The sequence below is a fragment of the Polypterus senegalus genome, chromosome 1 (genome assembly GCF_016835505.1).
Source record: "Polypterus senegalus isolate Bchr_013 chromosome 1, ASM1683550v1, whole genome shotgun sequence".
Taxonomy (NCBI): Eukaryota; Metazoa; Chordata; class Cladistia; order Polypteriformes; family Polypteridae; genus Polypterus; species Polypterus senegalus.
The window spans coordinates 2886824-2902690 of record NC_053154.1 but is presented as its reverse complement, the minus strand read 5'-3'; the positions used below and the strand labels follow the sequence as shown (position 1 = coordinate 2902690).

Below are 15867 nucleotides of genomic sequence, written 5' to 3'. Positions count from 1 at the left end.
GAAGGGTGCAGTGAATGAGGCTGACGGCCTGGAAGTTCAAGGATGAGGAGCGTACAAGAAGGAGGGCTGCCATTTCTTTGACTTTATTCATTTTTCTGCTAAATTCAATACATTTTAGCTTGAACGTCTGATCGTGGAGGTTTAAATATATAGGATAATCATTATAGGGTCGTTACTCTCCCATTCACAGAGTTCAGTGAAATTCTTACATTCATGTGCTAATTAACAAGCATCTTGTCTTCCAAAGATACCAGGGTTTGCTTTGTTTCCTTTGATTTAAACTTTATTCATTAATTATCCATCCATCCTCTTCCACTTATCTGAGATCGGGTCACGGGGGCAGCAGCTTGAGCAGAGATGCCCAGACTTCCCTCTCTCTGGAAATTTCTTCTAGCTCTTCTGGGGGAATCCCGAGGCGTTCCCAGGCCAGCTGAGAGACGTAGTCCCTCCAGCGTTTCCTGGGTCTTACCCGGGGCCTCCTCACCAGGGAGGCGTCCAGGAGGCATCCTGATCAGATGCCCGATGTGGAGGAGCAGCGGCTCTACTCTGAACTTCTCACCCTATCTTTAAGGGAAAGCCCAGGCACCCTGCAGAGGAAACTCATTTCAGCTGCTTGTATTCGCGATCTTGTTCTTTCGGTCACTACTCGGGAATCCCGCATGTCATTCCTGGGGATGACACAGTGCACGGGCATCTCACATGTGAGTGGTTTTAGAATGACCAACACTTATTTTTAATAAAACTACTGCAATATGTTGACACCAATAAAAGACTGACCTTATCTACAAGCAGTTCATGCTGTCATATAAGTACATGTATCTAGTTCAGGGGTGCCCACACTTTTTCGGCTTGCCAGCTACTTTTAAAAAGGCCAGGTCGAAATGATCTACCTACATTAAAAATGATTATATATATATATATATATATATATATATATATATATATATATATATATATATATATATATATATATATATATATATATACTAGCCATGTGCGCCCAACTACGTTGCACATGTTAAAGTTGTCTGTGAAGGGCTACCTGTTTAAACACGGCTGCCAGTCGTGAACTGGGCCCTTCGTCGCACAGCATTATGATTTTTTATAAGGGAAACAAAATTACAAAAGAAACCCCTTGGACATTGATATGATAGGAACGGCCACTCGGAATCACTGTCCGAATAGTAATTATGTGGTGGTGTAGGAGCATTTCTGCTCCTGTCCGTTCACAGTCCGTCTCGTTTTCACGACGCTGTCGTTTTCTCTCACTATGTCTTCTCAACCTTTCTCCAATCTCACAGGTTGCTTTGTGGCAATCCAAAGAGTAAGGCAATATACATGGAGCAATGGTTATGAAAGGGGGACACATAGGTATCCAGGCTCTTTAAAGCATAGATAGGGTTCACTTCACTGACATGTGATCAAGGCACGGTACAACTGTGAGACGCGCAGCACTCGCTGGCTACAACGTAACAATAATAATTTCCGGAACGTGCTGTTACGTCGTCATTCATTTTACCCACTGTCTTTCTTTCATCCATATGTTACGTAGGCATGTACCTTTTATCTTCGGCAATCTCATTCTCTAACCAGGCCTCAGGAGCTAACCAGCGTAACACTGTCCACCACCCCTTTCGTTATTCTGCCACATTGTTGACATCCGTGAGTAACAACAACGTACTAAACTGGAAGGTGGTCTACGCATGCGTGGAATTCGCGAACAAACAAAGATGAAGATCTAAATGAAGATCTCTTTAGTTAATTTAAAGCACAACAATTTGTTTAGTTTGAATGTCTGTGTTTTGAGGTGTGACTGGCGTACTACAGTCTTCAGTAGTAGAAGCCTGGAGGAGATTCTTAATGCCATGCCTATGTTTTAGCTGTCTCTCTACTGCCATCTAGTGCTGCTTCTTCTAATTCATTCACGGACAAACAAAGATCAAGATCCAAATGAAGATTTTACTGTCAAATAATGCAGTAAGTAAGTAATGAGTACACGACACATGTTTCGCCCTTTATGTTGCGCCATGGCTTGTGGTTCGTTTATTTGACAGCATGTAGATCGGTGTAATTACATTCATGGCATTCGTAGTCTGAATCACAATCTGATTATATGGGTGCATGTGGAATGACCAGTGTGTTAGAAGGAAGGAGGTTTCAGACTGGCCGCCCTGTATGTCAGTCAAGTGGCAAATGCCATAGGGAGGATATATGATAGGCTAACGTTTAAAAAAACATTTTTTTTGATGCAACGCAATCTACCTGATCAGATCCTGATACACTTGTTCTAAACAACGCCCGCGATTGCCGTTGCTCTGAAACACCGCCATTTCAGCTTTTACTGATGCATCCAGTTTCTTGTCATCATTCTGTGATGGCAAGTTTCTTGGCACAGATAATGCGGATGCAACAGACTGACGCATTGCAATTTCAAGTTGCTGTTCAAAGCTGTTGTCTGACAGACGTCAATGAAGTCTGCCCGTCCTGGCATTCGTGAGCTGCAGAGTGCAGACTCCTCCCAGTCCACTGTGCTCGGTCATAGTCGGAGCCGGGAGACTGACTACTGCTGGTGGTTGACTGAATCAGTCTGCAAAACACTACACCGTGGGCCAAAAAACCATGCCACCTAATTATTTTCAACTATAACTCTGTTATTTCTTGATTTTTACACTTTTACACGTTATATATGTGAGCTTGGCCATTCCCGGTTTACCAGGAATTGCAGCAGTTTCGGGAATGAAAAATGTCCTGGAATCCTGGGCTCCTGGTAATGGATTCCCTAGTCACTACCCACAGCTCATGACCATAGGTGAGGGTAGGAACGTAGATTGCCTTACGGCTCAGCTCTTTTTTCACCACGACAGACCGACGCAGAGCCCGCATCACTGCGGACACTGCACCGATCCGCCTGCCGATCTCGCACTCCATTCTTCCCTCACTCGTGAACAAGACCCTGAGATACTTGAACTCCTCCACTTGGGACAGGATCTCCCCCCAACCTTGAGAGGGCACTCCACCCTTTTCTGGCTGAGAACCATGGTCTCGGATTTGGATGTGCTGATTCTCATCCCAGCCGCTTCACACTCAGCTGTGAACCGCTCCAGAGAGAGCTGAAGATCACAGTCAGATGAAGCAAACAGGACAACATCATCTACAGAAAGCAGTGACCCAATCCAGAGCCCACCAAACCAGACCCCCTCAACACCCTGGCTGCGCCTAGAAATTCTGTCCATAAAACCTATGAGCAGAATCGGTGACAAAGGGCAGCCCTGGCGCAGTCCAACTCTCACTGGAAACGGGCTTGACTTACTGCCGGCAATGCGGACCAAGCTCTGACACTGGTTGTACAGGGACTGAACAGCTCTCATCTCGGGTTCCGGTACCCCATATTCTTGGATTCCCTGAGGGACACGGTCGAACGCCTTTTCCAAGTCCACAAAACACATGTAGACTGGTTGGGCAAATGTATTGTTTATTATCATGTGTTGTAATTCTCTGCATCACCATTTTGTTTGTATGGCAGTGGGCTTAAGTACTAACAGTCTCTTTCATTTTTCCTAAAAGGTTATCACCCTCAGATTGGCTAAATGTTAGTTTTTTTTTATCACTCTCCTAAATGGGGTTTGAAACACTCAATAGACCTTTCACACCTGACTCAAGGTGACAGTAACCACATTGTTATGAAATATTAAAAAAAAACCCCACTGGAAACCACACAGATCATGTCATGTTGGAGTGTTTGGTCCATCTTTTCCAGACTATGAATGCCAGTGAGACACTGCTTAAATTTAGTTGCACACCTTGCCCTCATAGTCATGCCATGAACCACAGCATGACCTGAGAATGAAATGAGAGCTCTTCCTCCTTGTCTAGCACCTCTGACACTCGCTCCTCTTCCTCTGTTGTAGCGCTCCATTTTTAAAGTTATGTTGAACTCACTCATGCCACTTGCATTTGAGCTGCTCCGTCCTGTCTATCGATTGGCTTCCACCCTTCACAGATTGGGCAGATGTGTGCCCAGTTGTGAGCTGAGAATCGCAGATCTTTTTGTACAGAAGGCCATCCAGCCCAATCGTAGTGAATAAAATGGACAAGAAGCAGTGTTTGCAATTATTGATTGAACCCTCGGTTTGGCCTGCTGAAGCGCTGGCCCCCTCATCATCACTTCTCCTCGGCCCAATTCTCAAAAGCGGTGCAATATATACAAGACTCACTTGTGCTGTGGATTATGGGAAAGGCGTGGCAGAGGGATACGGACAACAACAGGGGCTTAGTTGTGTGTGACATTTAGAGGAGTCTGTGTGTACCATTCTGGGTTTAAGTACACAACGCTGCTGCGTGTGCTTTGTGAATGAGAATGGGTTTAGAGTTTTGCTAAGTGGGACATTCAGATTTATAAATTTGTGTCTAACCAGATGAACAGCGTTTAAGGTTTTGCCATCTGTGGGACTGATTTGATTTGACGAAAGAGTTTGTGGTTGACAGTTTAGTTTTTAAAATGCGGTTTAGTATTTTAGCAGTTCAGAAAAACTGCAAGAGGAGGACGTGGTGTGGCGGTGATAGGAGAAATGAACTGAGGTAGTTTTGGGCACCTGGAGTAAAATGCAGGTAATGACTGATTGAAAATGTGCCCCCACATCTTTCAATGTTATTTTAATGAAACCAAAATGTAGTGTGGGCACAGCAGGCCGGTCTGTTAAAGGCCAGTCGAAAAGCTGAGGCAAAGTAAGCTAAGCTGCCACTTGAATAAACTACCGTTCTAATAAGTCGCAGCGCCTTTTAAATTTCTTGATATGAACAGGCAGGCATCACGCATAATGAATACATCCTCTACAGTGTAATGGACATCACGGGAGAGATATTAAGATGAAACAATGAAATTAAGTTTCACTGGAGTTCTGTTTAAAAAGTAACGCCGTAAATGTGAGGTTGCATGTTAAACAGGCCACCTATGACTTGAAATTGATTTTCACAGCCTGCGCGAAACTGCATTCGCACAACCGCTATCTGAATATGAAGCTGTCATGTCATTTGAATGACTGCAGTAAGTCGATATGATGTTCGAAAAAAAATTGAATGTGAGCGTCAGTAGGGCTTTGCACCCCAGGAACCAGAACTATTCGATTACATTTCAGTCATTATCTACCGCTCTGATGCTGGTCTTTCTGATCATAAAATAGGTCATTACGATAGCAATTCAGAATTAATGGCAGAATTACAGTATTCGAGGCTTCCTCTAGAGCAGGGGTCTCCAACACGTCGCTCGCCAAAGGGTTAATGAATCCTACATAAATTTGGAAACTTGATTAGTCACATTAGGGACGAGTGATCTTTCCAAAAAATTCTATCGCGATCCTTTTAACACAAAATCACGATCCACAATCTGAATTGCAATCTCTCTTTTCAGTGTGGCAGACACATAAGAGAATATCCGGACTCAGACTCATCAAGACCTAAGGAAGATTTTATTTTAAATATCAAACAAAGTTGAATTCAATTGTTGCCTTGTTCGATAGTTAAATGGAGTTAAGGAACGCGCCCCGAAGCTGGTGAGTGGGTGAGGAAGGCCCTTTCCCTCGGCCTGCTGCCTTTCTCTTGGTATCACGCTAATGAATTGGTACAGCAAGCCAACTCTGATACATAGCAAAATGAGAGAAGGAGCAAAATCAACTGGAATATTCAAGCAAATTATAGGAGAAAAACAGATCTAAATCCGTTAAGTAGTTCTGTCGTGAAAAACAGACAGACATTGGATTTTATATATCTCTCTATTATAAAAAAAAAAATCCTGGAAAGGAAAAAGAGGGCAACGAGACATGATCTTCTCAGAAGACATTTAAAAGACCCACGAGACACAAACAATATCAAATAAGAGAGCACAGCCAGCAAAACACTCGGCACACAGCGATCCTGCACTCTCAGCACATATAATGCGTAGAAGGACAACACGTTCTGATGAAACGTCAACGACTAAGCAAAGAAGAAAGAGCAGCGCGGAGTAAAGAGACCCAAAAGTGTTGGAGAGAAAAAAAGGCAGATAAGAGATTATGAAAGCAGTGGAATTCGAAAGGCTCAGACAAACGATGGTGCGATACACATACAGAGAAAGGTAAAGAATACGAAAGCAGGGAAATTCGAAAGTATTGTAGCGTCCCAGCCAGGTGGAGGCCTTTTTTGTTTTAAGTGACTGTTCGGTCCAATTGAGGGAGGGCGGAGTACAGCACAGAACACTGATAGCGGGGTATCGATTGATGGCGGTAAGGGAGGAGGGGTTGGAGAGGGTGCTAGAAAGTTGTGTTTGGGGTTACAAAGTCAGCGATTGTTCAAGTAGAACTTTTGTGACACTTTATTCCGTCAGTCGCTACAGTATCAAAGAAAAATTGGCGCAAACAATTAATCATCAGGACCAGGTGTCATTGGGAAAATAGCAGGACAAAGCGAGGTCAGAAATAAAAGGCATAGAGCAGTCTTTTCACGTTCGCTTCATTCAATGCACAAAACGTAGATTTACACAATAATGGACCACACGCTATGAGAATCTGTGGTCCCGTAACAGTTAAAGCAACGACAAGTTGAATTTCAAAGAATACACAATTCGCTCAGGTGTATATTTATGATCATGGAGGAGCGAGCACAACGCGAGCAGCAGAGACACGAAGTGGCAAAAAGGACAGCGGCTGTACAGGCTTTAAAATGATCGACGGCAACCGCAACAAATCACAGAGTTGTGTGTCCTGAGAAAGACATTTAACCACACCTAGGGCCAGAAATAAAGAAGTATTGTTTTTACAACATCACACGAGACAAGGCAGTGAGCCATCATTTAAAACATCTAACCTAGCGGTTGTTGGATTGCTGTTGGCAGACCCGCTTCATGTGCTCCCAGCTTTTAAAACGACATGCGACAAGTAGAACAGGCAGCTCGCCCGCAGCAGAAAGACAGCAGATGATCAGATGGCATCTCCTTAGCATGCGTTCACAACACGAGCAGCGTTATACGTCTGGCGAGAAAGAGATGTAACCACACCCGGAGCCGGAAATAAAGTATTGTTTTTACAAAGATTTTAGATTAAAAGTGAAAATAATGCATATGTAAGAATTTCCATGAAAATAACAATCTCTTTACATTGTATATCCGGTAAATCAAACACGGGGGTGTGCAAGTGAAGCCCCCTAGTATTAGTACATCTTCAACACAATAATGTGCAGTTAAGGAGCGTAGTAGAGCCAGATAACTACAAGAATCTTCACCAAGCTCTGAAAACGTCTGCTTTGTTTGGGTCTCCGTACCTCGGCGAGTCTGACGTGCATGTCATGAAATCAAAGTTCAGAACACGACTGACAGACAAACATTGAAATGGCGCCATCAGAGTGAACCTAAGGGGGCTCCACTCCACCATACCCCTCAGTGCCAGTCATCTGACTGACTAAAAAACACATCACATCTGTGAATAAAGTGAAACAGTGACATGTGACAAAATGACAAATGAAGAAGTCATATCTGTGGATTTGGATTTGCAATGTTTGGTCTTGACAGCGTTCACGTTTTAATTCAGTAGTGTGAGATACACTAGACAATGCATATGGACATACACAATGCACCTGCAGGTGAACTAAATATTTTTGTGATGTTTTAATGCAAAATGTCAGTTGTGGACGCCAACATTCTGTACATGTTCAGGTAAAACGAGCGTATTCAGTTAGAGTTGAAATGACCCATGAGAATAAGCATTAGAAAACCAGAGGAGCTCTCGGCCATTTTCATTTTGTGAAAGTAGCTCTCAGGGGGGAAAAAAAGGTTGGAGACCCCTGCCTGCTGTGGAGCGCCTCTCTTTCAAAAACGAATCCGCTCATCGTCACCTCATGGCAGGTTGAAGTTCCAAGTCTGGTATTTTTCTGTCCAGCCGTTTTCACTTTTAGACCGTCCTCAAGAAACTGTGACGCACAGACAGACAGACACCCACCCATCATCGAGATATCAATGTATCGGGAGACCCTAAAGTGTCGAGATCCACCGAAAACCAGAGATTGACCTTTTTGATGAATCTAAAGCTCTCACTCCTTCCCCGTAGACAAGATGTTATTTGGGGGGTGGCATGCAAAACAAAAAGAGTTTCTCGTCTTCAGTGAAAATGTCTTTATAATTGGATGTCAATTTTCACCTCAAGATTTCTTAAAAACATGAAATGCAATGTGGGAAATGGTTACGGGTTTTCATTAATGATATCATTTTGATACTGAAATGGCGTTCCACCATTAACACATTGAATGCTGGACTATTTATTCCCAGGACGCTGCAGTATCAGTCTATGCATATATGATAAATAATGAAAGAGTATTAAAAAAAATACAATTTTATTATCAACAGTAAGCAACTGTTAATGACTTTATTTTGACCAGTAAGATGGCTGAAAGTCAGAGCCCCTGAAGGGTGACAGCGCACAGAAATCGGGCATAGAAGCTCATGTGCCGAGATGAGGTGTTTCTTTGTGCCGTCCACCCTTCCTACTAACAGCACATTTGGTGCCTGGTGACTATCTGTGCTCAGTGGGCGGCATAGTGCAGTCCAGGTGGTCATCACGAGTGGGATGCCTGCTATCCATATCAGTGCCAGAGCCTGCAGGTTCCACGTCATCCAGTTGATTGTCACTATCTCAGTCACCGTCATTATTATCAAAGTATTTACTTTGCACCAAATGTAGTTATTTCAAAACAGAAGCAGCGTTCTACCTTGTTCATGACAACATAACTATGGACTGTCTGTTTAGGAGACAAGCTGTCAAGTCTAAAGAAAAAAAAATGTAGTGCCTTTCCACTAGATGGCAGCGCTGTAGTCTAACTCGGGGGTTCTCAAGGTCCGTCCTGGGGACCCCCTGTGGCTGCGGGTTTTTGTTCCAACCAACTTCTGTTTTTGATTGGAGTCCTGGGCCAATCAAGTGAACTTTTATTGCTCAGATTCTGTGTTGGAAATTAATATAGAAATTAGAAAACTAAGTTTAGCCTAAAATATATATATATATATATATACTAGACATTAAGCCCGTTACAGTAACGGGCACTATAGTACTTAGATACATCTTTGGATGCGCTGGGACACATCATCAGTGATGTTTCCTGAGATCATCGGGTGTTTCGGGTCTCACAACATCAGACACCCTCTCTCAGGTGACCCAGCCGGGGTTGATCACGCCCCAACTTGTGTCCCAGCAGCACTGGCCCACTTTGCGGACCTCTTGATCCAAATCCACCTCGAGGCTCTTTCTGCGGCTTCTGTGATGGACTTAATGGCTCTGCTCTTTGCAGCTCCTGTGATTCCAAGCCTGGCAAAGATCTTACACAGGGATCGAGCGGCAAAGCCTCTGCACCCTACTTCTATGGGCTCACAGCAAGCCTTCCAGCCCTTCCTTCGGCAGTCCTCAATGAGCTCCCTGTACTTGAGCCGCTTACGCTCATTTGCCTCTTCCATGCGGTCCTCCCATGGGACTGTCAGTTCCAACAAAAGGATTTGCTTGGACGATGCAGATGTTAAAATATGTCGGGTCTCAATGAGGTTGATGTTACAAATTCCGGGAACTTGAGCTGCCTGCCCAGGTCAACCCGCAGCTCCCAGTCTGCTGAAGATGAAAGGAGGCTGGTTGATTTTTGCTTTGCTTGCGCCTGCTCACCAGCCCTTATGAAGGCAATTCTTCTCTGGCTGCCAACATATTTATTGTTGGCCACTGCATGTGAAATGGTCTCTGCTTTACACTTTAAGACCTGATCGTGTCGCCAACGGTATCGGCCCTCTCCAAGGGCAGATGGGCAGCTACTCGGAATATGCTCCAGGGATCCTCATCCAGGACAGAGTGGACACGTTGCAACTTCACTCTTACCTCAAACATGCAGGTTCGTTGGGCTGGGGAGCACGTCGTACACAGCTTGGACCAGGAACTGAATACGCTGTGGCTATGCCTTCCAGATGTCGTTCCAGGTGATCTTCCTCTCCAGCGCTCCTTCCCACCTCGTCCATGCCCCTTGCTGCCACATGCTCACCACCCTGCTGGTCCTCACCTCCTCAACACCTGCTCGGACTTCCTCTAGGACCAATCTTCGTCTCGCCTTGCCCTGAGCCTTGTTGTACTGTGGCTTTGGGATTGCTCCCAGTCCTGCTCGCCCCGTTGCCACTGTGCCCACAAGTGCCTTGTGTCTCAGCCGAGACTCTGTCATCTCCAGTCCCTCTTGTGATCTCCACTTCCTTCCTGTTCGCACTTCAATACCTGCTGCTGTTACTCTAGAATCTCCAGAGCCTTGGTAGACTAGGGCCTCTCTTATACGAGAAACCCTGAACTCCTCCTCCAGGCTGCTGATAAGAAGCTGAAGCTAATTACTCGTGCCCAAGCCATCTTCGAAGATGACCGCTAGAACAGGATTGCATAAACATTTATTAGGAACAATCGATATTAAATGGCAAGGGACCCTGACCTCATTCTGTTTGTTGTCTTCATTTTTTTGTTAAAAATATTTTTGCAAGAAGCCTAAAGTAAAATAATATTAAAAATAAAATAGAAACGTATATGACAATACAGTAAGTATAATTAAGAGTGCCTTATCTGAAGAAGATATTTAGGAAAATGTTTTTATTTTTTTACCTCAGGAAATTTTTCAATAAAATTTCATTATAGACAACATTTTTTGTAAAGACTCTTGTTCAGGACCATCTACAACGTTGACAACAACATCTGGAAAACTTCTAACTCTTGATAATGCAACATATAACTGACCGTGGCTGAATGCTGACTCTGGCAAGTAAATGGCAACTTTTTCTACGGTTTGCCCTTGAGCTTTATTAATTGTTATGGCAAAGGCTAATGTAACTGGAAATTGTCGCCTCCTTAAGGTAAAGGGTAAATTAGTAGAGGATAGAGCCAAATCAATACGGGGAATATTCTGACGCTCATTTTCATTTTCTTCAGTCGATCTACAGTATTTGATCATATTTTTCTTTGTCTTTCAGCTTTTCTTTTGTTGACGTTTACTTGCTGAGCTGACCGTTCTTCCAGGAGATGTTGCTTATATACGATTTGAGTGTCTGTGTCCTACTTGACGTGTCCTTTTTTTTTTTGGGTGGCATGTTGTTAGTAGATAGTTAGTTAGTAAACATGCAAGGGGCAGTATGTGTGGCGTCTCCCCAGCAATGGATTTTATGTGCGCGACTACCCAATCAGCACTCTCCCCAGCAATGCTGTCCTTTATTTGCTTATCATGCGCGGCCGCGGCTACGCCATTCACGGTGTGCTCAACTTCCAGTGTGTGTGCGTCCATGATGCCGGTCGTGCGTGTCGCACCGAGCCTCGCGCATGCGCACTTCACCAAAAGACACGCACAGGGGTTTTACTAAAGAGGATATATATTAAAATGTACCAAGCAGTTATATGGGAATAGTGTATTTTTTCTTTTTTTTAACAGTGTTTTCATCTTGTTGTTCATGCTGTTTTTCCAGTTGTTCTAATTGTTGAATTAATTCATTGTTTTCTAACTAGTGGGTCTGACGCTAAAGTAGTTGCAGCCTGTCACAATGCTGTGTTGTTTGCCTGGCTGTCTGCTCTGCTCGTTTTCATTTGTCATTATTAAGATACGATGAAGGGAGCAAACTGCACAGAGAAAGGGCAAAATAGAATGAAAGCAACAAAAGAGAGTTAAGCATTTAAATCAACAGCAAAAATAGAAATATTTCTAAAAGTGTTATAATAAATGTAAACATCATGCCTCTGTGCTTTCTTAATCTTATATCTATAAAAACCAAATCCCACTGACTCACTCATCACGAAATCACCCGAACCAGGGGGACTTGGGACTTGAAATTTGGAATGTGGTTTACCCTCGGCCCATAGGTGCTCACTAAGGAACGGTTTTAAAAAGGGTTATGGTCCAAGCGCGTTATGTCTGTATGTCTGCCCGCTTTTCACGAGAGATCTACTTAACGGATTTAGATCGGGTTGTTTTCTAGAATCTTATTGAGCATTCCGTCGATTTTGCAACTTTCTCATTGCGCTAAATGTCGTAGTTCTCTAGCGGTACCGATTTATTAGAGCGAATCCGAGAGAGACTCATGGGGCCCTCCTTACTCGTGCGTAACCTTAACTCCGCTTGGTTAGTGAACGACAGAACTACTTAACGGGTTTATATCTTTTTTTTTTTTCTATCATTTGCTTGAACATTCCGGTTGATTTTGCGACTTCTCTCATTGCGTTAAAAATCAGAGTTCACTTGCAGGAGCGAGATATTCGTGCTTATTATCCGAGACAGAGGCTGCGGGCCTGAGGGGAGGCGGAAGCGTGACATCAGGGCATGGCCCTCCTCACTGTCCTGTTTCACTACTTCGAGGGTGAAGCCGCAGGGGCGGCTAGTGTAAGATAAGAGAAAGGAAAAAAATACCAGCTAATTAATTGAGATCAGTGTTATCCGTTGTCGCTGATTATGAATGTGGCTGAAGCAAAAACCTGAAGCCAGAGTGGGGTTGCCCAGGAGCGACTTTGAGAACCCCTGGTCTACCTGAGATTGGGCGGCAGAGCTTACTGACCAGCTGGAGTGCGAGTTACATCGTATGTTCTCCCCAGACAGAGTCTGTGACAAACGACTTGACTCGTACCTCACGTTCAATGTGTTCAATGTTGTATTTGCGGGAAACAAAAACACAGTAGCCAAAGTACCCGGCATTTCCCAACTATGAACAAATAGAGAAAATTCAACAAGGCTAAACACAGCCCTCGATGAGACAGAAGGACATACAGACGACCCCCGAAATTTGCTGGGGTTATGTTCGTAGAGCACCCATGAATTGTGAAAAACCGTAAATTTTGGATGTGGTCAAAAAAAATTCTTCTAAATGCCCATTTTTAGAGTTTAAACCCTAAATATGCCCCCAAAACACTTTAATTTAATTTCATCTCAGCTTAATACATTACTCTAAAAAAAAGAATGTAAAGGTAAACCCGTCTACTGTACTGCTGTGTCCCCACAGTGCTAGAATGTGAAATACCGATGTTACCCCTACATGTACTGGAATTCATGCAAGCGCGTTTTCTTTGGTATAAGTACAGTAGTTTAAATACAGTAATAATTTAATACAAATACAGTAAAATGTACGTTTACTCACCAGTAATAAATGATATTGATTGAAGATGATGATGAATTAGCTGTGCAGTATGATGAAGGTATGTAATGAAGCAAAGCAGAGGATTTACAGCTCCTCGGGTGGTTACTGTGGCATAACTTTTTAGTTCCGCGAGCAAATCCAGTAGTTCAGCCTTCTCCTGGAGTGTCGTCTTCTTCTGGCGCTTCGGTTCATTGCCAGAAGCCTTACAAGGTGCAGGGCGTTTGGGTGGCATCTTAGGGCTTTAAGAAGAACAAAACGAAAAACACGAGCGCTCAGTGAAACACTTGAGATAGCTACACGCGGTAAACTGTCACAGAGCAGCAGCCAATCAGCAGCGAGGAGAAATGAGTAACACTCTCGGATTGGCTACTTTCACCTTCCCAAGCCGCCTTTTCCTCTATGGTTGCTTTGTATTCTCTCTACAGTACAGTATTGCCATGAAAAAAGCCATCAAAAATTTTAGGAGGATATTTGCGGTTTCTGCTAACATATCAGTTCGGTTCTAAGGAAAAATCCACGAACGACTTAAGCTGTGAACTCTGAACTGCAACTTCACGGGGGTCTGCTGTACTCATTAACAAAAGCTGTAAATCAGCAAGACAGTTAAATTGTTATCCAGATTAGTTGAGTAGAACTAGAACTGACTGCCATCTTTGATGAGACATTGCTTTCCTCCCATCAGCCCCAGTGCATGCCACCTGCCTCATGGGAATTGTTTAATATGTTGCCCTCATTCCATTAAAACCTCTCTCTCTAATTAATACATAGGCCATATGTAAAATTTAGCGAAAATCGGTTTAGCCATTTTTGTGCAGTTGGCAGTCAGACAGACCTACAAACAGTTTACAGTCTTCTTTACATAGATGCAGTACAAGTATTGAAATTCTAGTTCACCTCGCCACCATAAAGTGATTATAAGAACTGAAACTTTAATACGTTGCATTTCCCAGTATTGAAGTGGTATAATGAGATTGCTGGGTCGCATTAATCTCTACCTTCTTACTGGGCAGCATAGAGAAGCGTTGAAAAACACACAAAGCTTTTAGAGATGGTTATGCCGGAGCGGAGCATGCATCAAACTGTCACTGTTTATCAGTAAATTTATGGAGCAGCAAATAAGTGACTCCAGTGTAGTCAAAATTGGTCCGCACCAAAATGTGAGCCTAAACTGAGGTGGAGAAGCAATGCAAGGGTTCAAAAAAATGAAAACAAATTCTGAAGACATAAATCACAGAGGAGCCTTTTAGTGTGTATCCCCAATCTCAGACACCACAGAGAATGCAGTGCTTGATTTTAAAGCATCATGGGTGTGAGGTCACACTGTACAGCTTCCTCCGCTGACTGTTGCGTAGCTAGAGATAGAGGGGAGTTTAAGGATTGTGGGTAGTGTCAGCTGGTGCCCAACTGTACAGAAGTCAATGACCTCTTTGAATTTGTATTTTCTTTTGTGTTTTCATGCCTGCCATATTCTTCAGCTGTTTTAAACAGCTACCCCTCATGACTGGTAGATGAGTTGGTGGCAGGGCATTCAGGTCAATCGTGAAGTCTTGTTGAGTCTGTGAATGGAGTGACTAGCCTGCCTGCTGCCCTAATGTCCGTCCTGTGTTGTGCGTCTGTTAACCTGCATTTCTTGTGCTTTATTTTTTCAAGGCTCCAGTGATGCACAACCCTCAGCTTAGTGCTCCCCCTGCTGGTCCCGTAATTTCTGCACCTCCTATGACACCCTACAATTATAACGTGTATGAGCCAGTGCAGCCCCACTGGTTTTACTGCAAGCAGGTGGAACAGAAGCACATCTGGCTGCCCTTCAGCTTCATGGATTCTGCCCAGTTAGAAGAGGTGTTCAACTCTGGTGAGTACTGACAGACATCTTGTGAGGGGAAAAAGGCAAAATACACTTCTACTTCTTTCGGCTGCTCCCATTAGGGGTCACCACAGCGGATCATCTTTTTCCATATCTTTCTGTTCTCTGCATCTTGTTCTGTTACACCCATCACCTGCATGTCCTCTCTCACCACATCCATAAACCTTCACTTAAGCCTTCCTCTTTTCCTCTTCCCTGGCAGCTCTATCCTTAGCATCCTTCTCCCAAAATACCCAGCATCTTTCCTCTGCACATGTCCAAACCAAAGCAATCTCACCTCTCTGACCAGCTGGAGCTGACCCTCTAATGTCCTCATTTCTAATCCTGTCCATCCTCGTGACCTCCAGTGCAAATTTTAGCATCTTTAACGCTGCCACCTCCAGCTCTGTCTCCTATGCCACCGTCTCCAGCCCATATAACATAGCTGGCCTCACTACTGTCCTGTAGACCTTCCCTGTCAATCAACATTTATTTATATAGCACATATTCATACAAAAAAATGTAGCTCAAAGTGCTTTACAAAATGAATAGAGAAATAGAAGACACAATAAAAGATAAACATAAGTCAACATTAATTAACATAGAATAAGAGTAAGGTCTGATGGCCAGGGTGGACAGAAAAAACAAACAAAAAAAAACCTCCAAAGGCTGGAGAAAAAAAATAAAATCTGTAGGGGTTCCAGACCACGAGACCGCCCAGTCCCCTCTGGGCAATCTACCTAACATAAGTCAAACAGTCCTCTTTGTATTTAGGGTTTTCATTGAAGGACTTGATGATGATGGTCACGTAGACTTCTGGCTTTCAGTCCATCAATGTTGGTGCCTCATGATGCTTTGAGTAGGTGGTGGTGGCGCAGGCCGCCACCAC

The 15867-nt window shown here is 43.7% G+C and overlaps 1 protein-coding gene across 4 annotated transcripts in view; it reads left to right on the top strand.

Moving 5' to 3' along the window:
* Window positions 1-15867, top strand: part of LOC120522889 (SEC23 interacting protein) — a 114758-nt gene that overhangs the window by 5509 nt on the left and 93382 nt on the right. For all 4 annotated transcript variants that reach the window (XM_039743661.1, XM_039743654.1, XM_039743676.1 and 1 more), the window contains exon 3: window positions 14786-14987. In XM_039743661.1, the coding sequence (XP_039599595.1) occupies window positions 14786-14987 (202 nt within the window). The remainder of the gene's footprint in view (window positions 1-14785; window positions 14988-15867) is intronic.